The 24,882-nt window shown below is 50.1% G+C and overlaps 1 protein-coding gene across 4 annotated transcripts in view; it reads right to left on the bottom strand.

The window, feature by feature from the left end:
- The window catches only part of ATP11A (ATPase phospholipid transporting 11A), a 121,101-nt gene that overhangs the window by 41,395 nt on the left and 54,824 nt on the right, over positions 1-24,882 (bottom strand). For all 4 annotated transcript variants that reach the window (XR_014013573.1, XM_081214516.1, XM_081214517.1 and 1 more), the window contains exons 2-9: positions 20,863-20,985; positions 13,560-13,649; positions 12,703-12,783; positions 9,162-9,269; positions 6,090-6,218; positions 3,607-3,710; positions 3,046-3,096; positions 184-248 (exon numbers count right to left, since the gene is read on the bottom strand). Coding sequence is in view for 3 of the 4 variants with exons in the window: in XM_081214516.1 (XP_081070642.1) it covers positions 184-248; positions 3,046-3,096; positions 3,607-3,710; positions 6,090-6,218; positions 9,162-9,269; positions 12,703-12,783; positions 13,560-13,649; positions 20,863-20,985 (751 nt within the window). In the remaining variant the exon portion in view is untranslated. The remainder of the gene's footprint in view (positions 1-183; positions 249-3,045; positions 3,097-3,606; positions 3,711-6,089; positions 6,219-9,161; positions 9,270-12,702; positions 12,784-13,559; positions 13,650-20,862; positions 20,986-24,882) is intronic.

The following is a 24,882-nucleotide window of genomic DNA, read 5'->3' as shown; positions in this document are numbered from 1 at the left end:
TACACAGCAAATGGTTTTCTTAGTGAGGAAAATGACCGCGGCCATAAATCCACAGCCCCTCAAAGCACAAAGAGATGCTTTCATGGTACACTTTCATCCATAGTTAAATCTACGGATTTTAACTGCTTAATGGGTCCTTGGTTTAGAAGCTATTATGAATAATTCACTAATTAAAACATTTACCGAAGATTTTCTCAGTGTTCTTTAGCGTGGCTCCTCTAAGAAGCAAGTTTTCCGATCCTAATGGCCTGCAAAGATAAGGACGACCAGAAACAGGGCAATGGAGAAAGCAGGTCGGCACGACAAGATGGAGAAGCAGCTCACTGGCTCCACACACTTTGTTCTAAGAGGAGATCGTCTCAGTGTAGATCTGCTTGTGCTTGGACTAGGAAAGCTAGCCGGGCCCGTGTAAAAGCACGTGCTGTTTCCCTGGGGGGCGGGAAGAACCTGTCTGCTGGGAGATCCCGGGACAGTCAGCTCCTCCGGGGCCCCGGCCCTGCCCCAGCCCCACTGGGCCGCACCCCAAGGCTTTAAACACGCTTCACTGGCAACAGCGAGGGTGCTGGGGCCCCCACGGGTGCCATGAGCAGCCCCTGGGCACTCGTCAAAAAGGCCACTTGAGGGACCAACCCGGAAACCCGCTCCTAACAGGCTTCACGTCTGAGGCCTGAGGCACCAGGGACCCCACGTGGAGCCTGCACCTCACTCAGCTGTTTCTACCGCCCCCTCGGGGGTTCCACGTACACAACACAGTTGTGCTTTCAGGGAAGGGGGCTATGACGCCCTGCGTGGCATCTACAAGCACTGCAGCCAAGCCCCAAAGGCCCCTGAATGCTGGTGGCCTGGAAGTCTGGGGCGAGCCAGGGACTGCTGCTCCAGGGGCCAACGCAGCGACCGGGGAATTTAGAAACCATTCGTGTAAAAACAAGCACTCTGGACCCAACAGTGAGCAGCAGACAGACGCTCTGCCTGCAGGGGCTCGTGGTCCAGCTGTCCCCTTTGTTGACAGAGTAATAATTTCTTCTCGTTTCCCAAGAGAAGAAGGGAAATAAGCAGAATTCAGATTCACTAATTTTGCCATTTACAATATTCTCCTGATTTTCTTCGGAGGGTAAAGGGAAAGATTTGCTAAAGCTTGCTTTTCACTGTGTCGGCATTTAATTTCCCTTTACCATGGAAGGCTGAGAATCCACTGAACGTGCTAAGCTTAAATGCGTTCAGTATACTTAGCTGAACCAGCTCAGGGCCACATCAGGCTGAAGATGAGAAAGGGGGGCTGCCCAGCGGGGTGCACTGGCAGGCCCCCCCCCACCGACCCGACGGGCCTACCCAGCGCTGTCCCATGGCCTCAGGGTGTGTCCCCCAGCCTCACAGCCACGCGGGACAGGTGCCCGGCTGCACACGTGCTGTCTGCTTGTGTTACAAGTACTGTCAGCCTCTGTTAGCAAACACTTATGACAGCTCCTGTCCAAGGTGTTTATGGAAATAAATGGCCCTTTTATACAGTGTCTCTGGGGAGTCTAAAAATAATTTACTTCAAAAAGTACTTCACTTCTAGTTTGGACAGGAGGATGAGGAAATATCACTCCCAAAAGACCGAGAGCTTAGATATATAACCCATAACTGTCCACACCACGAGTTTATAAACATCTCTAAATACCCAAATAGTACAAGTCTGCTGAATCATATAGACACTTAAAAAGCTAAATTAGAACTAGTATCAAAATACAAAATATATTGGTAATTATCTTCCCAAAGGGCTCAGCCTTCAACTTTGTCCAAATATCAAACAAGGAAAGCCTGCAGTGCTCACTTTTCTAGCCTCACTAGCTGGCAATATGGATCCGTCTAAATATATTCACTCTTGTCTAAATATATTCACTCTTGTTCAAACTCAAATTAATCCTCGCAAGACACAGAAATCCACATTATTTCTCCAAAGTAACTAGGCATTTACCTTTAGAACAATAGGTATTTAAGAAAGATCAAGGCAACGCCTCCATAGATTCTGGAAAGCAACTGCTAACCTGCTGATGAAGAATGGTGATCAAAACATGCTAAGAGGGGTGCCAACTGTTTCCTTAAAACAAGTAATTTCTGGAGCCTTTCAAGGACATAAACCCCATGACGATTTATTTTGCAGTAATTTCCCACTGTGTTTTTTTTCCTACTTCTGGCCCAGTATTTTCTTTAATACACAAGGTAATGCCAGGACACAGACAATCTGGTGACTGCTTAACTTGGAGGAAAAATAATTTCTCTAACTACTGGGATTTGTGAAGAAGGAGAGCGATGTCAAAACCTACTGGAAGTCAAGTTCCCTCAGTGTAGACCTGAGGCCACGTGCAGAGACAACGTCCAAGGCCCGGAAGCGAGGCAGTGCAGGCCACAGCTGCAGTGAGCAGGGCTGGCTCCGGCTGGGCACCACGACCTCAGGGCCGAGTCAGCTCCCTGCCGCCAGCGGTCCGGGGCGAGGCCACTGAGGAAGCAGGTGTGGACACCCACCTGTGACCGCACTGGCCACTGCCCATCCCCTGAAGCAGATTTCCCCGTCCCCGGGGGACGTGAGCCTGGGCAAGCCCTTGGGAGGCGCATCCCCCAACGTCTAAGACTGAGGCTGTGTCCCAGTGATGAGTCTGGGCAGATTCATGCAGCCCAATAACGTGGCCCCCGAGTCAGAAACCTTTCCACCTCCTAGCTGAAGACTCACGGTCTGTTCAGTTATGAAAAGTGTTTCTATTGGGGAAACGCGCCTTCCCCTTTGCCTGCTGGACCAGCTCCCACCCTTCCCGGCTGTGAGAAGACCCTCGGCAGAGTCATGGGAGAACATGCTCCCCGGGGGCGTTCGTCTGTTAACGCGTCCAGATGTGAACACAAGAGAAACCAGCAAGTGGAGTGGAACCCGGACCTCTGGTCACGCAGAATTCCCCCCTCAAACCCAGCAGGACAGCAACGATGAAAAACTCTCATCAGGAAAAGAATCCACTTTTAATTGAACGATAGAGATGAAATCGCCCAGTGTTTAGAAGAAGCAGGAATCCTCACCTCACCACGGGGTCATTCAGATCGCTGTAAACATTTATGCGGCCGACGAACCTGGGGACAGGAGAGTCAGGTCACTGCCAGGGCAGCGGGGGACTGGGGAGGGGGGCAGGACCCCAGACCCCGGCTCTGGGGAAGCCCCCTCCTCACCACTGACCCGTTTCTAAGAAGGACTGGGATCCTGTACTAGAAACACAGGGGTGTGAGGCTAAACCACTCCTCCCCCCCTCCTCCCCCCCTCCTCCCCCTCTCCTCCCCACCTCCTCCCACTTTTTAATTGTTCTATTTAGCTCAGGACTTAAATGATTTCCCTTAGAGTCACTTCCTCAAAATACAGAAAATTCATTTTTCTTTGACAAATTTAATTCCATTAAGCCTTTTCAAATATTTGTATTAAGATTTACGGATTGGAATGTTGCTGGACTATGAAAATACAGAAGTAATGTATTTTTGACCAGGTCCTAATTTTTCAGCAGTGATTTACAATCTCATTCCAAACCACCACGCGGTTGGGCCGTGTGGCACGGACAGTAGGGAGGACGCCCGGGGAGGAGGCCGGCTCACCTGTAGAGGTCGGGCTGGGGCTGCTCACACTCGATGGTGGCGTGGAGAGAGTCTATATCTTCCTCCGTGTGAAACCCCTTTGTGTCTTGAACTGCATAATGGGTCTGCAGATTGACAAGAAATGGGAAGTCACAGCCAAAATGATCAAGACAAACCCAGCAGCGGGGGCCTCCCGTCCTTGGGCAGCACCAATGTTTAATTTTTTAGGCATAGAAATAAGCCTGGTTACAAAGCCTGGTTACCATATGAGACAGGGTGTATAATAAAGAGTTTGCAAATGTAACAAGGTTACAGAACTGTAGGTACCACCGGGATTCCTGTACCTATTAGGTGCCAGGAAATTCTTCCATTCTTAGCCAGGGTCCTCAACTAACAGAATTCTTCTTCAAAACTGGACACTTGGATTCATCTGTCAGAGTGGTGGCTCTGAATGAGGAAACAAATTTGGGACCTAAAATATTCTTTTTTGTTTATATGGTTCACAGACAGCTGTCGCAGGCATGGTAAGCTGCCCTCACCTGTCACTGTCCGGGGAGCACAGCTTTCTGCACGGATCCTCACCTGGCCTTGACCCCAGGGCTCCTCAAACTAAGGGGGCCACGGACCCCAGGCCCCGCCCCCAGAGCTTCTGAGGCCGTGAGTCTGGGGTGGCGCCCGAGAACCGCATTTCTAACCTGATCCCTGGTGATGCTGGTGCTGGGGTCTGGGACCCCATTTTGAGAAGATGGGCCCAGACGGCACCAGGGAGCGTGGATGGGTGGACCAGCCTTGGGAAGAGAGAGGAAGGAGGGACGGGGGAGGGGATGCAGTCTCCTCCGTGTCTCCCATGAGTAAGTGTCGGGCAAAGCGTGAAAGGATTCAGAGCAACAGGGGGTGTGATCACAGCATCCCTGCAACGTTGTGGAGGCACTTGTGCATCCGGCACTTTGGGACATTTCCTAATTATAGCCTCACAAGAGCCCCTGGAACACAGGTTTGCCCCCATCCTACAGATGTGAAAACTGTAGGCGTGACCTCTGCTTTTAAGGAAAGGGTTCAGGTGACTCCGGCCCCCCCAAGCACAAACACAGAGAGGTCCAAGTGCAGCCCCGGTGCTGACATGGGCCACGTCTGGACCAGGGTGACTGCCGTGAAACTTCACCCTGACAGCAGTGATGCACCCGGAGGCTCGTGCCGTCTGCTCCAGGGACGCGTCTAGGCAGTGATGTCCCTTTGTGGGTTGGGGTGCAGAGGGCAGCCCACTGCCCGCAGCCGGGTGTGCACGGCTCGCCAGGGCCGGGGAGGACGGGACACGACACCCCAAGCCCCAAAGGCCACTGGACACCCAGCACTTTCCAGCCCAGAACTGCTCTCCCTGACAGCTGACTGTGCCAGAAGGGTCCCCCCTCCTGGGATTCGTTATATAGAAAATGTGAGAGTAAATGTGGGAAACCCCACAGGGCCTCATACGATGACACCCCAAGTCACCCACAAAGGATTAGGGCACCCTTTGGTGCTTTCCCGGCATAGAATCCCCTGTGTCCACGGGCAGCATTCTAGCATTATTAGAGCTTCATTTCCGGAGCCAGAGCCTCAGAGCAGGGCTCACTTTCATAAACTCCTTGGAAGCTTCCAGGTTTTTCAAACAATGAAATCCTTAAAATTAATAGCGATGTGTTTCTTCTTTTGTGACTGTTAATTAAAATTTTGTAGCACTAGCTGCTGGTACAGAATTCCATATTGAGCGTAAGAAATGAATCATAATTTCAGAAAATCCTTACTAAGATATTTTAACAAAAAGACACTCATACGGCTTCCCTAGTGGTGCAGTGGTTAAGAATCTGCCTGCCAATGCAGGAGACACGGGTTAGAGCCGTGGTCCGGGAAGATCCCACATGCTACAGAGCAACTAAGCCCGTGCGCCACAACTGCTGAAGCCCGCGCGCCTAGAGCCCGTGCTCTGCAACGAGAGAAGCCACCACAATGAGAAGCCCGCGCACCGCAACGAAGAGTAGTCCCCGCTTGCTGCAACTAGAGAAAGCCCGCGCACAGCAACGAAGACCCAACGCAGCCAAAAATAAATATAAAAAAAATTTAAAAAGACACTCATTGATGTAACAGTCGGGCAAAATCTAGACTCATGACTCACTTTTCACACAATTCCAGTCCAGTCAAGTCACTAACTTTGACCAGTAAAATGAAAACTTCAAAATTCCAACAATCTCTTCCTTCCATCCTTAACTGGGTACCACTGCTAAACGACACAGCTAAATAAGGAACATGGAGTTGCTTCTGTTAACCTGAGAGGCTGGTCGTTAGGGGGGCTGAGGATGGAAGGAAGAAAGTGGGAAACAGGGAGAAGGAAATGAGAGGAAAACAGTCCCTGGCTTTTCCCTGAACACAGAGCCTCATGCCCGGTGTAGCTTCTGGCCACAAGAGCATAGCTGGGGTGGATGGGGAGGTCCCGACGGGTTCTGACGGGGCACAAACAACAGGCACGTTACCTTGTGGCTGGACTCTCCGTCCAGGCTGGCGGTGGTCACGTGGCAGGTCCCGTCCACGCGGCTGCTGGACAGGAAGATCAGGTCACAGGGGAAGGTCTCATCCTCCTTGACCATGACGATGTCCCCGACCTGCAGGACAGACAGACAGCACCGTGAACCGAAAACCGGGCTCTGGGAGGCGGCTCCCACAGATACCATCACAGTGTTACTTGCAGGAAGGTGTGTGGATGTTAACACAACTGAGAAAGATCGCTGCCCGGACATCTGGCCCAAACCCAGGAAAGACCTGTGAGGTCAATGCCCCAGCCTTAGACCTGGGATGCTTCACAGTGCATTATGACAGAATATTTTGCAATATTCTATTTTGCAATGATAGAAATATTTGCACCATTTGTATTCCAACCAGGCAGATGAGGTAGGCAGTCACCCTGCGGGCATGAAGCCTGTGATGTGGCCGCAGTGATCAGCACTGGATGGTCCCGAGCGGTCCCCGCAGAAGACGGGCACAGGCCATCGCGACGCAGCCGAGAGCCCAGAAACAGACCCACGAAAATAGGCTTAACCGACTTTGGACAAAGGTACGAAAGCCACTCGATGGAGGAGGGACAGCGTTTCCAAGAGACAAGCACTGGGTCAGTCCTGGGCAAAAAAAGGGACTTTCACCTAAACCTCACACCTGACGTGAAAAGTAACACAAAATGGATCAGGAAGTTAAATCTGAAACATAAAACTTTCCGGAAAAAAAAAAAAACATGAGAAAACCTTTGGGCTCCAGGTTTGGCATAGAGTTCTTAACCTTGACATGAAAGGCAGCATCCATAAAAGGAAAGATCGGTAAACTGGACTTCATCAAAATGAACAACTTCTGCTTTGCGAAATACCCCATTAAGGTGTTTCTGACAGAGGACCAGGTTCTAGAATATATGAACCCTCAACGTTCAACAGTAAAAACCCTCAATAATCCAAGTAGGAAATGGGTAAAGGCCATGAACATATGTTTCATGAAGAGGATGCCCTGATGGCAAATAAGCCCATGGTAAGATGCTCACCAGCCTCTAAGGAAGCACACACTTTAACCGCACTGAGAATCAGAACAACCGAGAGAAGAAACAGCGAGAACACCAAACGCCGCTGGGGATGCTGAGAAACGGGCCTCTCACACGTTGCTGGTACAACAGTGCAGACACTCTGGGAGATGGTTTGGCTGTTCCTTTTACCGTTATTTCAAGACAACCCAGCAACTGAACTCTTGAGTTTTTATGCCAGAGAAACGGAAACTATACTCAAACAAAAACCTGTACACAAATGTTCACAGCAGCTTTATTTGAACGTCCCCAAACTGGAGAAACATCAACATCCTTCACCTGGGCCACATCCCACCCCCCAGACCCTGCAACGATGCCCAACCTGGGTGAGTCCTAAGGGAATTCAGCTGCATGAAAGTTACAGACTGTATGACGCCATCCACGCGAGGACAAATCCTGGAGGTGGACAAATTGAAGGTTCCTTTTCTACTAGCCACAAGCAGCCTTTGCTTCCTTCCTTGTCTCACAGACTCCATTAAAATCCTCTCGGGTAAAACAGGCTGGATACAGAGCAGACATTCCCCATAGGAGATCGATACATTAAAAATTCAATTTTCTGCTGACAGGTACTGTTTAGGTCTGTTTTTGAAGAGATGTTTATTAAAAGTACAGAAGACTTTGCAAAGGAAGTGTAGTTGTTAAAGGAAACGGTATTTGGAGCCTAGGGTCCGAAAGAGCCTGTTAACATATACATGGGGGTCCCACTGCTGTTCCCACACTGAGAGGCTGTCCTCCCAGCTCCTTACCTCCTGACTCCTTGACCACTAGGAAAATATCACCAACCTAGGCTAACGGAGGGGAATTACTGAAACACCTGGATGGTGAAATTTATAAAACAAAGAAAATGTGGTTTAGAAACTTAAAAGTACATCCAACATAGAACACATATAATAACGATTATGAGGTTAACGAAGATGGACCACACGCTGACGACACCTGAAACAGGAGTGTCCCGGCATCCCGAGCCCTGTCCTCCGCCCGAGATACCCACTGACCTCCAGGCTGACCCGCTGACCCTCCCAGGGCCTGGGGATGTGCCTGGAAGCAGAGGCTCGGGTTCAAAGACGTGGAGGCCCACCTTTCTGTCCCTGTGCGCGAGGGCTGGTGACTCTCTCCCACAGCAGCTTCCTGATGGCCCTGCCACGACTTCTGGCCAGGAAAGCAGCCCCGGGGCTGACAGAGGGATGGTGGGGCTTCAGGGGAGGGGGAGGGGGGCGGCGACTAGGGGGAGGACAAGGACAAGCCCAAGGAGGATCCGGAGGAGGCTGGCCAGGCTCCATCCCAGGCTCACAGCGAGACATGACTCGGGGACAAACCGTAAAAATCATACTTATCACCTGTACACGTGTAAGCGCTTGTAAACGGCTAGCATGGGCCTGAAAATAATCCACTTAAGTAATGTAAATATGAATTTAAACAAAATGATGCATTATGACACCAATAATATATTGAAAAAGAAGAAATTAACATGCAGCTTTCAGGGAGGTTTCTGTCCCCATTTTCATAAATTTCCAACTAGTAGAGTTGATCATACTAATATGATTTTGCCTTACTGTAAAATAATTTTCTACAGGTGTTTAGAGCTTTCTTTCCCTGTCTTGACTGGTTACCATCATGTCATACGCTTCAGACAACAGGCCTGGGGAGAGCCTGATGGCCGAGAGGCTGTGCATGGGGGACTGGGGGCGGGGAAGACACGGGGAGGCTTTGGACCTTCCATTCAATTTGCTGTGACCCTAAACCTGCTCTAAAAATAAAGTCGATTAAAGCTTTAAAAATAAATACATAGAAGTGAGAAGTTAAAAAAAGATAGTGGTAGGAGCCTGCCCGATGTCAGCAGTACTTGGGGAAGAGGGTGGGGCTATGTCCAATAAATGAAACAATTTCAGACGGAGGTTTGGCCCAAGAACACAGCCCCGTGGCGCTGTTTTCTCATCGTAACAGGTTTGCGGCCGTCTGGGGCCGTCTGGGGTCGGCGGGGACTCACCCTGAGCTTCCGGCTCTGCTTCCGCACCAGCCGGCCGTGCTGGACGAAGTGCACGGGGCACTGGTTCATGGCGCTGTCGGCTTTGTGGCGCAGCCAGTCCTCGTAGCCCTGCGGTGGGGGAGAGACGCCGTGAGCCCCTCCTGGACTTGGCGGGCGCGGCCGTGGCCACGGTCAAGTGCGCGTGGACACGAGCGGGCGGGAGCCGTGTCCCTGGGCTCCCGCCACCGCCGTGCGCGAAGCCACGTCACCTTTTGTGCCCCCTTCCCTCGCACCCAGCCCCCAGCCGGGCAAGTCCTGGCGCGTCCTGCACAGGGACACGCGTCCTGAACCGACCCCGTGCCGCGGCCTCCGGCCCGCAAGGACAGGACCAACCCGACTGCGCCCCACCCGACACGGCTCCAAAGGCTCCTGTCGGGACCCACGCGGGCGGACGGCCGTCCTCGGGTCAGCTGGGCTGTGCCTGGGGTCCCTGGGGGACCGAGAGCTGCTCGAGCCCCCTGGGTCTCAGGAGCGGCCGAGGGAGGGGTGAGGGCCGCGGGCAGGCGGGCAGGGGAGCAGGCGGCACCAAGGGGCTGTGCCCACCCAGGGGAGCGCTGCAAGGGTCACGCAGAGGCGCCCGATGTCGTCAGGTGCTGCTCGGGAGCACGGGAGCTGGCCAGGCGGTGGGCTCTGTGGGAGGGGCTTTGCATGCAGAGGGAGGAGGGGGCTGGGGAGTAAGCGGGGGAGGCAGGCGAGGGCAGCGAGCAGGTAGCCCCTGGAGCCAGGGCTCGGTCAGGAGGGCAGCGGGGGGCTGGCAGGGCTGGAGGTTAGCTTGGGGACGGGTGGTCCTGGAAGGTCACAGCTCTGACAAGGGACCTCCTTCGTCCTCTCCTCAGGCCCCTTGGGTCTGCTGGCCTATGTCTGAGGGTCGAGCCAGGATGGACCCGGGCTGTGCAGGGCAGTGCTCCCACCTGCCTGGCACCGTGTCCTGGCCAAGGTGGCAGGCAGGCGCTTTCTGTGCCCATGGGCGGGTCTTACCCACCAGGAGCTGCTACCACCGCCCTCACTCCGTAGCCACAGGGCGGGGAGTTCAAGGGCACACACTTAGGAGCAGGGACACTTGCTGTATCCAGAGGCCCCTCGCTGTGGTCAGGATGCTCTTGGGGCCGGCTCGGTGCTCTTTCAGCCCTGCCTGCATCACTGCCTCAGGGCAGAACCCTCTAAGATCAGGCCTGGGGTCGCCAGCCCCCTGGTGACTGGACTGTTCTAAGATGCTCACACAGTATGTGCTAAGTGCATAGACCAGGCTCCATCTGTGGGTCCCTGTATCACATCCTCAGCTTCGCCAGATATTCCAAACTGTTCCCCAGGACGGTCCCGACAGGATCCCATCAGTGTGTGTGGATGCCTGTTTGACCACATCTTAATCCCATCCGCTCTTCAGACTTTTACGTTTAAAAGCCAATTTAATGCGTATAAAGTAAAATCATATCGTTGTTCAAGCCTGTATTTGCAGATGACTGGTGAGTGGAAACTAAAACCCAAACTATCACAAAGGAATCCCTGAGTGCTGCTCACGGTTCTGTATTAAATACAGACCAGTCCAGACGGCCACACTGAGGACCAGCTGGGAGAGCTGCAGGCCCCGCCCTTATGCTCACGAAGGTCACCTTGAGACTCCATTCTTCATGTTTTCTCGGTCTGGAGTCAATCACTCCTCCATGCGTCACCTCATTCCCATTGTCACCCACTGTCACTTATACCATGTCTCATGTGACATGTGTGTTCAGTTTTTTAATTTTTTATTTAGAAACTAACACAGAAAGCATGGCTTTGTCAGCAACAATGTGACCATCAAGAATTTAACTAGATGCTATCTTTCTGTAAATTATTTCAAATGCAAATGTCATCGTGTTCAAAAGTTTGCAGCAGGGACTTACTTCCCTGGTGGTCCAGGGGGTAAGACTCTGCACTCCCAGTGCAGGGGGCTAGGGTTCCATCCCTAGTCGGGGAACTAGATCCCGCAAGCATGCCGCAACTAAGAGTTTGCAGGCTGCGACTAAAAGATCCCGCGGGCCGCAACTAAGACCCGGCGCAGCCAAAACAAATGAATAAGTAAATAAATCACTAAAAAAAAAGTCTGCAGCAGATAAGGGACTTGTATCTACAACATATAAAGAATTTTCACGATTCATGGATAAAAAGACAACCCAATTTAAAAACAGCCCAATGACTTGAAGCTATTTCTCTAAAGAAGATTTACAAAAGGCCAATAAGCTCATGGAAAGATGCTCAGTATCAGGTTACCAAGGAAACGTAAAATCAAAGCCGCGGTGGGATATACCACCCCACACCCGCTGGGATAAGCGTAATAAAAAAGACGAACAAGCCTTAGCAGGAATGTGGAGAAACTGAAACCTCACACACGGCTGGCTGGAATGTAAAATGGGGCACTCACTCTGGAAAACACTTTGGCAGTTCTTTACAACATTAGAGCAACTCTGTTCCTTTGTATGTACCCGGGAGAAATGAAAACCTATGTCCACACAAAGCTTATATGTGGATGTTCATAATGGTGCTCTCCGTAATACACAAAAACTAGAAGCATCCAGGGAGTTCCCTGGCAATCCAGTGGTTAGGACTCTGCGCTTTCTCTGGGTTCGACCCCTGGTCAGGGAACTAAGATTCCACAAGCCACGCCATGTGGCAAGAAGTAAATAAATCAATAAAGCCACATTAAAAAAAAAAAGTAGAAGCACCCCAAATGTCCATCAGTGGATGATGGATAAACAAAATGTGGTCTATCCACATGATGGAATATTATTCATCTGTGAATGAAGCACTGACACATGCTACAACGTGGATAAGCCTTGAAAACATGCTCGGTGAAATAAGCCAGACACAGAAGATCACTCCTGTATGATTCTGTTCATATGAAATGTCCCAAATAGGCAAATTATAGCAACAGAACGTAGACTGGTGGCTGCCAGGAGCTGGGGAGGGGGATGGGGAGTGATGCTCATGGGTACAGGGCTTTCTTTCAAGATGTCGGGAATCTTCTGGAACGAAACAGAGGTGATGGTTGAGCATTAAACTGGCTGAATGGATGGTGGGACTAACAGACGACCTGTCCTTCCTGTTAGTCACCGGCTTTATTTATCAGGACTTCAAAGAACAGCACGATCCACACTGAGCGAGTCAGGAGTCACGGGCTGTTCTACTTATGGAGCCCCATCCCAGACCCTCCGCACGAGCAGGTCCTCGGGGTTCAGGCAGCCAGGGATGCAGCGGGCGAAGCAACTCAGGTGCTGCCTCCGGGCGATTCCACGTGAGAACGACCATGGCCTCTTCAAACTCTCAGGGCAACAATCTAGCACTAAATTACACAGTCTCTCTTCTTTTAACTCGAGTATCTCTTAACTCAAGACTCTATCTAAACCAGTCACAAAAGTGAATTTCTAGAAGTCAGCTAAGTTTCCTACGAGCTTTGCTTTGGATGAAAGGCGATGTCCTATAACGGAGACTCTGTAGGACCTTCCTCCTTCCTGCCTGTAAAGCTCACCTGCTTGATAGCTGTGACAGTGATGACGAAGAAGAGCGGGAGGCCACTCGTCACCGGACTCGTGGGCGTATCAATAATCAGCTGTAATGAGAAGAGGACTGTTGAGTCATTTCAGAAGCGCTTCTCGGGGGCTTCAGACAGGCTGGCTGGCCCTGTAACACCTCCAACGTCTGCTCTGACGCATTTTAACTCGCTTTACTATTACCCCACTTCATCCCACCACTGGAGATAAATTCGATACGAATTTCTACTATAAAACTGAGGGCAGTTCTCCTTAATTACAGGATGTGCTTAGGAAGCCACGTCAGCAGTGGCAAAGACACCAGCTGACTCCAGTGCACGTTTTTATTTCAATTTACCCGTCTGCTCCTGGTGCCATACTTTCATTACATTATTTGCATAAATTACTGTTGGGGAAATTTTAAAAGTCCTTCAACGGTATTTTGTGTGATTGAGACAAGTTAGGTTGCTGTTCTTAAAGCACATCTGACCTGTTCCCTAATCCACACCTCACTGTGGTTTTCACTCTCTTTTTTTTTTAACTCTCTTTCTCTTAATGTTTTTTTTTTTGAGAATCCCCCCTAAAGATCAGGAAGACCCTGCTCTCCCATCAGTACTGGAGAATGAGGACGGAAAGCGGGCGGGACCAGTTCACGTGCGCAGCGCTCACGGCTACGTTTTAGTGAACAGGTCTCTCTGAACCAACACGCTTGTCCTTGAAGAAAACAAGTGAAGTGTCTGCAGATAAAGGGGCACCAAGTCCTTGCTCCTTCTGAGGAGCGAACCAATCACCTGAGAATAAATGCCACTTATTTATATTTACATTTGAGGTGACAGAAAAAGATGACCAGACTTACCTGTACCAGAAATATGATAAGAAAATAAAAGTTGGCTATTCTTCTGAATTGTTCAAATAAGTTCTTGGGTATGAAGTTCCAAAATGTGTACTGTATAAAAGAAAAACAGAAAGGGGTCATTTTGATCCCCTTTTACACTATGTAGCATTACTCTACCACATGGTAAGCAGTCCTGAATTTCAAAGTACAAAATGTCTAGCTTTAGATACAAAATTGAGAGTGTTTGTAGACATTTTATCAACTTGTTGACTGTAAAAACAACCGCTAACACAGAACATGTGCTCCAAAAGCAGCATATGTCAGCTACCTAATTCCAATAATTCAAGGTAAGGCAAAGTAGCTTAAGAATAGTTTTAATAGTTTTACTATTAAAATGTCTCTTATAAAATATAAACCTCTGATTGTTAACTCAAAACACACATGGTTAGCATTTTTCTTTGTAATTTTTGGTAAGCTCTCTGTTTTGTTACAGCATGGCTAGGAGCGGACAGAAAGTAAAACAGAAGTCACCATTTTCAGGTGGTCTTGACCCAGCTTGGCTACGGTTCCTGCACTGAGGAGGTGTCCTGGGCCAGCCCCTCCCCCTTACCTAGGGGGCTGGAGAAGGACACAAGGAGGGCAGTCAGGCCACTTACTCCCCAAATGTCTTGTTTTTGCCTCAGGAGACCTTCCCTAACCTTTGTGTTGAAAACAACAATGTCCCGTATGTCATTAACCTACAGTAAACACTGAGCTTGGACACTTTTTAAAATTCCATTGGATAGTTTTGCCTTTTAATGAAGATCGTCCCCTGAACGGGGAGAGCCTGCTCTGCCCGCCATCTCTCTCATCTGGACCAGTAAGCACCTTGGTTATCTCTCTGCATCTAGACATCTAGACCCGCAAGCACCTTGGTCAGCTCGCATCAGGGGATGGAGCTGGCACCGAGGATCTTGACGCTGGTTACCAAACTCATCCCAAGAGCTCCTTTAATGCCAGGATCTCAAACACAGGTTCTTGAAAATCGTGCTGTGTTTTTAATTTCAAATTCCACTTGTTTGCTGCTGGCATATAGGGACGCAATTGACTTTTGCATCCTGCAATCTTCCTATGATAGCAAATCTGTAACTCAATTTAAGGTTAAGCCATGAACAGAAAGACGAATTAGGGTTAGTTTAATTCTCATACTTCTGAGTCTCAGGACCCCTTAACACTTAAAAACTGAGGACCTCAAAGAGCTTTTGTTTATGTTGGGTATAATCCATCCATATATACTGCATGAGAAAAAAACTAATATTTATGTGTTCATTTAAAAACAATAATAAACCCATTTCGTGTTTATAAATTCCAAGAGGTTCTGTTAATTCTTTGGGTTTTCTACATAGACAATCATGTCACTTGTAAACAAAGACAGTTTTATTTCTTCCTTCCCACTCTGTTTATCTTTTATTCCCTTTCCTTCTCTTACTGTATTAGCTACGACTTCTAGTAAGACGTTGAATAAGAATGGTGCCTTGTTCTCAGTCTTTGGGTGAAAAGCATCTAGTTTTTCACTATTAAGAATGGTTTTAGCTATGGGTTTTGTTTTTTTGTTTTTTGTTTTTGGTAGATGTTGAGGAAATTCTCCTCCGTTCCGAGCGTTTTTATCACGATTGGATGTTGGATTTTGTCAAATGCACACTAGGTTTTCTTCACTGGAGTACAACCAAGTTGAGAACCAAAAGGCAGGTCCGAGACTGAAATGTAGCCACAGAAACTGAGAGGACAGTACACACTGCTGGATCTTCTTTATCTCTGGTTCTCAATCAGCAAAACAAACAAAAACAAACAAAAACCCCCAACCCTGACAGCCAGTAAAAGTACAGGCACTTTCTTCCTCAAAATAAACAAACACCCCCCCAAGACCATGATCTGAATTTTTAACTTGCTCCTCCTACTCGGGACATTCAACTACTCCATGGAATTCTCAAAATATTTACTCTTTACCACACCACAAAAAAACGTGGACTTCGGAGTCAGACCCCGTATGAAACCCCGGGCCTGACATTTAAAAATTGGGTAAGAGCAAACTATTTAATTTAAGGACTGAGTTCTACCCTTCTTGTTTATAAAATGAGTACTGAGAACAGCATGTGCCTTAAAGGAATGTAATGAGGATCGAAGTTCTGGCTCAAACCGGTCTCAAAAATAACTGAGACGATGAAATTCTACAACTTGAGAAGAAGCACAAACAAATCAATCTTTTCAAATGTTTGAGAGAGATATATTTTCTCTTAAGCGGGCCATAAAGAAATTCAGTTACTTTTCACTAACTTTCAAAAGGAGTTATTAAAAGAAATATAAGTTATGTCATCACGGCATTTATGTCCCATTTTTGTGGTTCTGTAACCAACCTAGAATGATCTTTCATTCTTCGTATGCTCATTTCTATGAGATACTGATCCCAAAATGGAATTGTCTTTAAGGCCCCAGCCCATGAAACCCACCCTGTCTCTCAGCACCGAGGCTGACAAACTCACTACCCAGCAGTTAATCAAACGCCTCCCCAAATACCTGTAACACACTACACAGTAACAAAGTCCCATTAATGGAAAAAGTTCCTGCTTAAAATCCCATCTTCTATCTGCCGAAATACTTATAGATGGAAATTATATATTGTTTAGGACTTGCTTCAAAATGATCTCGAGGAAGAAAACAAAGGCACAGAAAAACACACTGGGCCATCTGTTGATAACTGCAGACAGTGGATGGTAAGTGCATAGACATTTGTTACCCTATTCTCTTTATTTTCCTATGTTTTTGAAAGTTTCCATATTCGAAAGCTCCATATATTTATTATAGAACGTCATCTACAATCCTACCAAATGTGCAGATCAGTTTTTATTAACCCTAGCACGCTACGTGAATATCTGGTCTTATTCTATTTTAATGCTACTGTTTCAGGACACCCTTTCAGTTTCCTAAATCCTAGTCTACCAGGGAACCAGTACAGATCTGGAATTTAAAACCATTTAAATGATGACTTTATTCCTATCAGGTGCAGGAGGCCCATGCTGCAGCTTAGACATTATGTTTTGTGATCTCCATATTTTACAGAATAAATGACTGTCATAAGTTATTACTGCTGATTATTAGTCATACGGTCAAAATCCCTGATGATGTATGGTAAGAAAAGTGAAAACCCAATGAGGTAGTTGAAACATTCATGACTGCACTGATGTATCAGTACTGTATGGATAAAGTAAAATAAAACGAGCATTTTATTACACATGTAAGAGTTGGCAATTGGATAATGGTGTGCCAATTGTACATTTAAAAAATATTCCATTACCACATTAAAAAAATATTTATTTATTTACTTATTTATGTGGTTGCACCAGGTCTTAGTTGTGGCAAGCGCGCTCCTTAGTTGCGGCTTGCCTGGCTCCTTAGTTGTGGCGTGCGAATCTTTAGTTGCGGCATGCATGTGGGATCTCGTTCCCCGACCAGGGATCAAACCCAGGCCCCCTGCATTGGGAGCATGGAATCTTATCCACTGTGCCACCAGGGAAGTCCCCCAATTGTACATTTTTGATCTCTGCTAAACTGTAAAGATCTAAATATTTGCTTAGACCTTGGGCCACAATATAATGTAATACTTTCTTTTACAATGTACAATGCAACACTCTGACCTACATCTGTCAAGTCCCACGATCAGTAGAATAGAACTTAATACTGGAATCCTTGGTGTTGAGCCACAAGCGTGGAACAAAGGGTTTTTTTTTTTTTTTTGCTATGAGGGAGCTAAGGAGTCTGAGGTCGCGGAGCATCTCTTTCCCATCAGACAACTTGAGGAGTACTGAATCCACAGGACAATTACTAGCCTTGTGTTTCTTTCATGCCATGAAAGACTTCACACCCAAAGTGTGCATCTGCCCTGGGGGTCGTGTGTCGTCAGCGCTGAGCTGGTTTTGGCCACTCTCTTCCTTCCGTGAGAGTCACCTGTGTCCTGTACTCACTGGGAGGGTGGCTCAGACGCAGAGAAGCCGTCCCGCCTGGCCGATCTTTAGTCACATGGAGACGGGGAGACAAGAACAGCCTGGCGCCACCCTGCCTCGCCAGCCCCGGAGAGTGAAACCAGAACACCTGGAAACTGCTGAGGCTGCAGCTATTGTGTGCCTGGAGGGGGAATCGCGCACAGGTGTGCATGGGGCACCCTAAAAGCACACCGGGTACGGTCACTGATCTCCAGGGAAGGCGACCCGGAAGGTCACAAGTAGTTCAGCTTTCTGTACAGGGTGGAGGGACAGCACGGCCTGAGCTGAACATTTAATTCCACAGCATCCTGAGGGCAGAGATGGGAGCCACAGGCGTTTTGTGCCCAAAGGTACAATTTTGTAACTTGATGAAGCCCCACTGTCCCCTGAGTCCAGGATCTGATGCTCGAGCAGGCCCTGGGTTGGGGGCTCGGCATGAAGTCAGAAGTCAAGGGGTTGTGCTGGGGTCATTTCTACCAGGTTCTGCCCAAAAAGGAAAACAGAACTCACTGATCACCAATAACAGCACTTCTTCGGATCAGGCCAGGTGAGCATTTTCACCCCTCGTGTAACTTTTCACATGCTAAATGCTTTCATGACCTTGGATTTAATAAAATCAAACTTACTACTTTATTGCTGGTAGTAGTATTACTACTCCTTAAGTAATAAGTCATAAAGCTTATTACTAAAGTGTGTCTGCGCACTTATGAAATCTTGGTTGACAATCTTTTCTTTTAAGGTAGAAACGAATGTTCTCTTCCCAAGAAAATATATATACATCACCACAAACATATTCTCCAAACCTGTTTGTAAACTTACGCTTTACAAATTAAGTTGTATTTTCCACATCCTGAGCTGTTTTTAAATGAAAACGATCATGTGTCCAGATGTCCACGTCACGTGGTCTAAATCCACGGCCTGTCCACCCTGCTACTGACTTGGGTTCTAGGTCCTCATCTGAGGATCTCCTCTGTACTGAGATCAATTAGCAACCGAGGTTACGTTGTCTGTAACTGTTCTTGAAATTACACATTACGTTGTCTGTAACTGTTCTTGAAATTACACACCATCATCTACCTGGAACTGACTTTAAGCCACTAATCCTGCAAGTCCCCTCTCTCCTCAGAGCTGAGACTTGTTGCCTTTTCACCAAAACCCACCCCTCCTGTGTGACAGGCTGATCTGGCTCCTGGGGCAGATGCTGACTTAATTCTGTTAGTGCCTGCTCCACAGCTTCCTGGGGTGAAGGAACTTTCCTGAAAAGGAACAGTTTTGAAAAGGCGCCCAGGACCTGCACGTGTATCGAAACCCATCCTTACAGCACCCTCGCCCCGGGGGTGGGTTTCCTCTGTCAGAACCCAAGGAGCCTCGGGGCACATAGGAAGAAGCCACCGCAGGCAAGGCAGGAGAGAAAGGCGGCGCCGAGCAGACCCCGGGAGGTGACACGGGGCCCCTCAACGTCTTGCTGGCCACCGGCTGCAGGAATACTAGAAGGGAAAATCTGAAAATGATAAATTGGCTCGAAACTGGAATCATAGCAAAAGGGGTCATCCATGGGGTTTAGGAATCACTGCTCTCAATTATCTCCCCCAGAGCGCGGAGGGGGCTTCATAACAAACACGTGCTCCGCAGCCTCGGGCTCTAGTCCACCGGACGCGTCAAGAAGGGCTTTGCTGCTCCGATCCCTGAGTTTCTGAAGTTTCCTTTGAGCAGCTGCACAGAACCTTCCAGGTTCCCGGGAGGAACCGGGGCTGGGACAGCAGGGCCCAAGCTCCGTCCCTGGGGGAGAAGCCAGCTGTGCGGGGCGTGACTCGGCAGCTGAGGTGGCTTTGTCAAACGTCCTGCCCAGACGAGATGCGGGGCAGCGTGGGGACTCGACGCCTAATCGAGTGGGGGCTCGAAGTTGTCCCCGCAAGTTCACACGTGCACAACATCTGAGTGTTTTCGGTGCACTTCCCCATTCCTCGATGCGTCTGCACTGCACACGAGCAGATTTCTAAGAAATACGTTTGAGAGTTTGTTCCTTTGGGGGCACTAGTGGTTGGCAGAGTTCATCTTCAGTGAGCTCTATTCGAGACTAACTTATAAATGTCACTACTGGAAAGACCTATTTCTGGATATGAGGTCCTCCTGTTTATTTCTCCTTTCATTGGTCACGTCTGGGCAACCACGGACTACATTTGTTTGGCTGTGATTTTGTTTATGAGCAACTGACTTAGCCATGCTGTATTTCTGGAGACTAAAGTTAGTATTTTATATTGCAGTTTTAAAATAAAATAATTCCATTAAGAAAACTGCCTTACACAAATGAACCTATCTATGAAACAGAAACAGATTCACAGACACAGAGAACAGACTTGTGGTTGCCAAGGGGAAGGCGGATGGGGGAGGGATGGAGTGGGAGTTTGGGGTTTGTACATGCAAACTATTACATATAGAATGGATGAACAACAAGGTCCTACTGTAGAGCTCAGGGAACTGTATTCAATATCCCGGGATAAACCATAATGGAAAAGAATGTATATATATGTGTAACTGAGCCACTTTGCTGCACAGCAGAAATTAACACAACATTGCAAATCAACTGTACTTCTACTAAAAAAAAATTTTTTTAAAAACTGCTTTAGAAAACCTTCTCGGTTGTCAAGTATTCCTAACAAGCACGGGACACTCTTGATAACTCATGAAAGAATTAAGCGGGTCCACCGCAGGTATCTGGACACGCAGCACACAGATGTGTGAATTAGGTAGGTCTGCGACATGGGTCTGAGTGTCCAGGACACCCAGGCATGTGGAAAGGTCTCCGTAGCCTGCAAAGCCACCGTTTACTGTTTTCCAGGGTCAGCGACCCCGTTCTCAAGACCCAGCTACCGGTTACTCTAAGGTGTGAAGACGGTCCTGCAACGCCACCTCCAGGCCAAGCGACGGTCACGCGCCCCGTAAACGGTGACACGCGCGCGTCCTCCTCTTTGCGTCACTGCTCCTAACTGATGGCCTCTGACACGCGTCCAGCGTGCGCGTCCGCGAGCTGGTGGCACCGGGGCACCCGCATCGTCTCCGTTTTGCAGGAGGAGACCCTGGCCTGGGGCGGCTCGGTGGTGGCACGCGGCCAGAGAGCTAATACGCGGTGCCCGCGGGATCTGAACGTCCTAGACTTCAAACCTGATCCTTAAACGTGACACAGGTCAGAGGGACGTGAAGAGAACGTGCTGTGACGTCAAGTCTTAACAGTGTTCGGGGGGCAACCGGAGGGGTGCTGAGCGCGCAGCCCAGCTGTTCAAGGCGGGAGGCCGCAGGCTGACGCTTACCTTGGAGGAGACGATTCTGTTGTCCGGGCACCTCTGCGGGATGTAGGCCTCAGCACCCGGCGGGGGCTCGCGGTGGCCCACGTACACGGTCCGGCTGTCCACCCAGTCCTCCTCCCCAGCACACTGCTGGGGGAAAGAGCGGTCAGAAAGGGCCTTGGGGCGGGGGCACAGCGTCTCCCCGGGGTTTGGCTTGGATGCAGGTCTGTGCTGGGCCCCGGGGAGGGCTGGGCGCACCTGCAAGGCCGGACCCCCCACCCCTGCCCACCCACTGGGCCCTCACGGGATAAGTGCTTCAAACCCCCGCCCAGCTCTTCAGGGAAGCGGTCTGAGCGGCCACCGGCACCCCCAGCGGGAGTCGAGGGGGGCCTTCAAAGCTGGTGGGCAGTGGAAATGCCACAGGGCGGGTCCATTCAAAAACAGAAAGTGACAGCAAAACCCTAAGCCTTCAGAAAAAAAAGATGACAATCCCAGAACTTTTGGGAAAGGTCTTTAACAAAAGAAGAAAGTAAAACTATGAGTTCAGAGCAGAAGGACTGTTCACACACCGCAGCAGCTCATCAATAAGCCTCCCTGGAAACGGAGAAGACCTGGGTCTGACTCATCTTTGCATTATTCAGAGTGTTGGTTACCAGACATTAAGGAAACACCTCTGACCCGAAGAACCTTCTAGTGACACTCAACCAACTGTATGCAGTCAGCACTGCAGTGCCTGAGACATGACAGCTGCTGATGAGAGACTAACATGAAGCCTCGTATGGCGGCCCCAGCACGGGGCCCTGGACCTCCCCCCACAGACAGGCAGCCCCAGCACGGGGTCCTAGCCCCTTGCTCAGCGTTGTCAAGAACAAACAGGCAACGAAAGGAAACACCCGGCCGTGCTCCGGGTGCCCAGCCCGCCCCATCCAGCACCGTGTCTAGCCTTTGTGGCTTCAGGGAACCTTCACTTTTTTTTTTTTTTTCAGTACGCGGGCCTCTCACTGTTGTGGCCTCTCCCGTGGCGGAGCACAGGCTCCGGACGCGCAGGCTCAGCGGCCATGGCTCACGGGCCCAGCCGCTCCGCGGCATGAGGGATCCTCCCGGACCGGGGCACGAACCCGTGTCCCCCGCATCGGCAGGCGGACTCTCAACCACTGCGCCACCAGGGAAGCCCGAACCTTCACTTTTTAAAGCCAAATAGTGGTAACAGAGCAATCCGGCATTTCTGCTGTTAGTCGTACGCCGCCCTTTTCTGTCTCTTGTTTGCTTATACTGTCGTCCCCTCCGCTCTTCTGTCGACGTCTTGCGGAAAGCAGTCTATCCACGTGTGTATACTCCCACTCCATTACCACCTTTCACAGCAGCTGCCCGTCTGCACGTTTCCTTAGTAAATCCCCTACTTTCCTCTGCTTAGGGCCTAGCTGTGTGGACAAGGCCACGCGGAGGCCACCTGCCCTCCCTGGCAAGAAGCCCTCCCTCTCTGCGGCTGGCTCCCTGCCGCCTTCCCATCGGGGTGAGGCCACCAGTAAGGGATGTTGACTTCAAAACCTGCTTAGGAGCTTCATAAATAAACCTCTGGGTATGAAAGTTAAGAAAGTTGAAAAGGCCCCCAATTTTCCCTTTATTTCTCGAAACACAGCCAGACAGGTGCTTCTCATTCTCGTGGATTCAGACAGTTATGTTGAAAAAGAATATATAATTAATGAGCCAGGGAAGGAAAGAAAGCATAAAAATATAACTTTTAACAGAAACGCGAAAATCCTGGAAACCTTCCGCCTAAACTTTGAAGACGGTGGTTCTGCGGCTGCCAGGCACAGGCACAGCAGGAGCCCTGTCCCCAGGGAGGCACGGCAGAAGCAGGTTCATTAAGGCCAGTTCATACCCTGGGCACAGGCTGGCTTTAGTGTCATCACTCAACACCTCAAATACCGCTCGTCAGCTCGGCGCTGTCCTAACTGTACAGGTCGGGGTGCAACACCTGCCTGTGGGACGAGGTCAGAAAACAAACCCAACACGACGTTCAGAAGGACCCACCATGTCATCGCAGCACAAACTCCTCTGGGGATGAAGCTCAGCATGACCGAGCAGGGGCCGAGCTCCGTCCCTGCAGCCGCGAGGGGTGTCGGGTCCCCTGCACCCCTTTGCTCCACACCGGCCCCCTCGACTCTGAAACCCACACTCCCTGCTGTGATGCCTTCTGCCGCCACTTCCAGGCCCCACTGGAGCAGGGACAGGGCTTTAGAGCCTGCGTGTGCCCCTAAGGGGACACAGCTCAGCCCCTAACACGTGTCACCTATGGAAGGTGACTTTGCAGGTACACCTAAGGTCCCGGCTACACCTAAGGCCCCAGGTACACCTAAGGTCGCAGGTACACCTAAGGCCCCGGGTACACCTAAGGCCCCGGGTACACCTAAGGCCGCAGGTACACCTAAGGCCCCGGGTACACCTAAGGCCCCGGGTACACCTAAGGTCCCGGGTACACCTAAGGCCACGGGTACACCTAAGGCCCCAGGTATATCTAAGGTCATGGGTACACCTTAGACTGCAGGTACACCTAAGGTCCCGGGTACACCCTAAGGCTCTGGGTACACCTGAGGTCCCAGGTACACCTGAGGTGGGCAGCGGCACCCCCAGGGCTCTGTGGACATGAAAGGGAAAGTTCCCCACCTCGGGCTGAGTGCAGAGGAACACCCGCAGGGTATAACGCAGAAGGAGGACGAGGTAACCCAAAGTGCCGCCCGCCCCTCCCTGGGTCCCACGTCGACCACAGATGGAGCATCCAGCTTACCAGGAGCTGGAAGGGCACCGCTGCTTGTCTGCTCAGACGGCGCGCAGCCAGCAGGCCCCCCGGGGCTTCCGAGACAGACTTGACGTGCAGAAGGGCACGCACTACACGAAGGGCTCCACCGAGGAGCAGCAGGGAGGGTTTCCTTGGCTGCAGACTAAGCGGTGTGTGCGTGAACAAAGGGCCGCAGGCACGACGTCCTGGGAAACTGCGAGAGACCAGCGGCTGCGGGCAGCCCGATCCTGGGGGTGGCGGGCAGGAGGCAGCTCCCCTGCATCAGAACCCCGGGCAGCCACAAGAAACTGTGCCGGACACCCTCCCGGGGGTGGCAGGAAGGTGGGTGAGACCCGGCCCCACAGACTTCCACGTTCCTGGGGAATCACAAGATGTTCCACCAAAATGCAGGTGAACTAGAGGTCAAGGCTTTGCCTGCGCAGCCCCTGAGGATGCGTGAAAGGTCCCCAGGGTTGCCCTAGAAAATACTTGCAAATCATATCTAATGAGGGATTGGTACCTGGGATAGACAGAGGCCATCGCAACCAATAATGAAAAGACAAATAAGGAGATTTGACTAGACTTTCTCCAAAGATTTACAATGGGCAACATCACATGGAAAGATGCTCAAAATCAACAGCCCTCAAGGAAATGCAAATCAAACCCTGCACAGGTGGAAGGGGCCAGACACAAAGGAGCAAATGCTGGATGATCTGTTTATGTGGAACATCCAGAACAGCCAAATCCATGGAGACGGAGAGCATGGTGGTGGCTGCCAGGGGCTGGGGGAGCCGTTGCTTGGGTACTGGGTTTCTTCGGGGTGATGAAAATGTTTTAAAATTAGATCATGATGGGGACTTCCCTGGCGGTCCAGTGGTTAAGACTCCGCACTCCCAATACGGGGGGCATGGGTTCAATCCCTGGTCGGGGAACTAAGATCCTGCCTGCCACATGGTGTGGCCATCAATCAATCAATCAATCAATCAATCAAATTAGATTATGGCGATGTTCCATAACTTGGTTCAGTACTAAATTCCACTGAACTGTACTCCTTGAACAGGTGGGTTTTAGGATCTATGAATTTTACCTTTACCTGTCGGTTAGGTCTCGCCACGAATTCCTGGGTCCCGAGCATTGCCCGTCACTTGCTTCTGCGTTCGTGCTGAGACCCCACCCTGCATCAGGGAAGCGAACCTCACGTCTCTGAAGCTGAGACGGGCCCTTCCTTCCAAGACAAATCCACCCCCTCCTCTTACCACAGTGAA

Source organism: Mesoplodon bidens (genome assembly GCF_964165515.1).
Source record: "Mesoplodon bidens genome assembly, chromosome: 17".
Taxonomy (NCBI): Eukaryota; Metazoa; Chordata; class Mammalia; order Artiodactyla; family Ziphiidae; genus Mesoplodon; species Mesoplodon bidens.
Note: the sequence above shows the minus strand (reverse complement) of the source record. Positions and strands in the feature narration are given on the sequence as shown.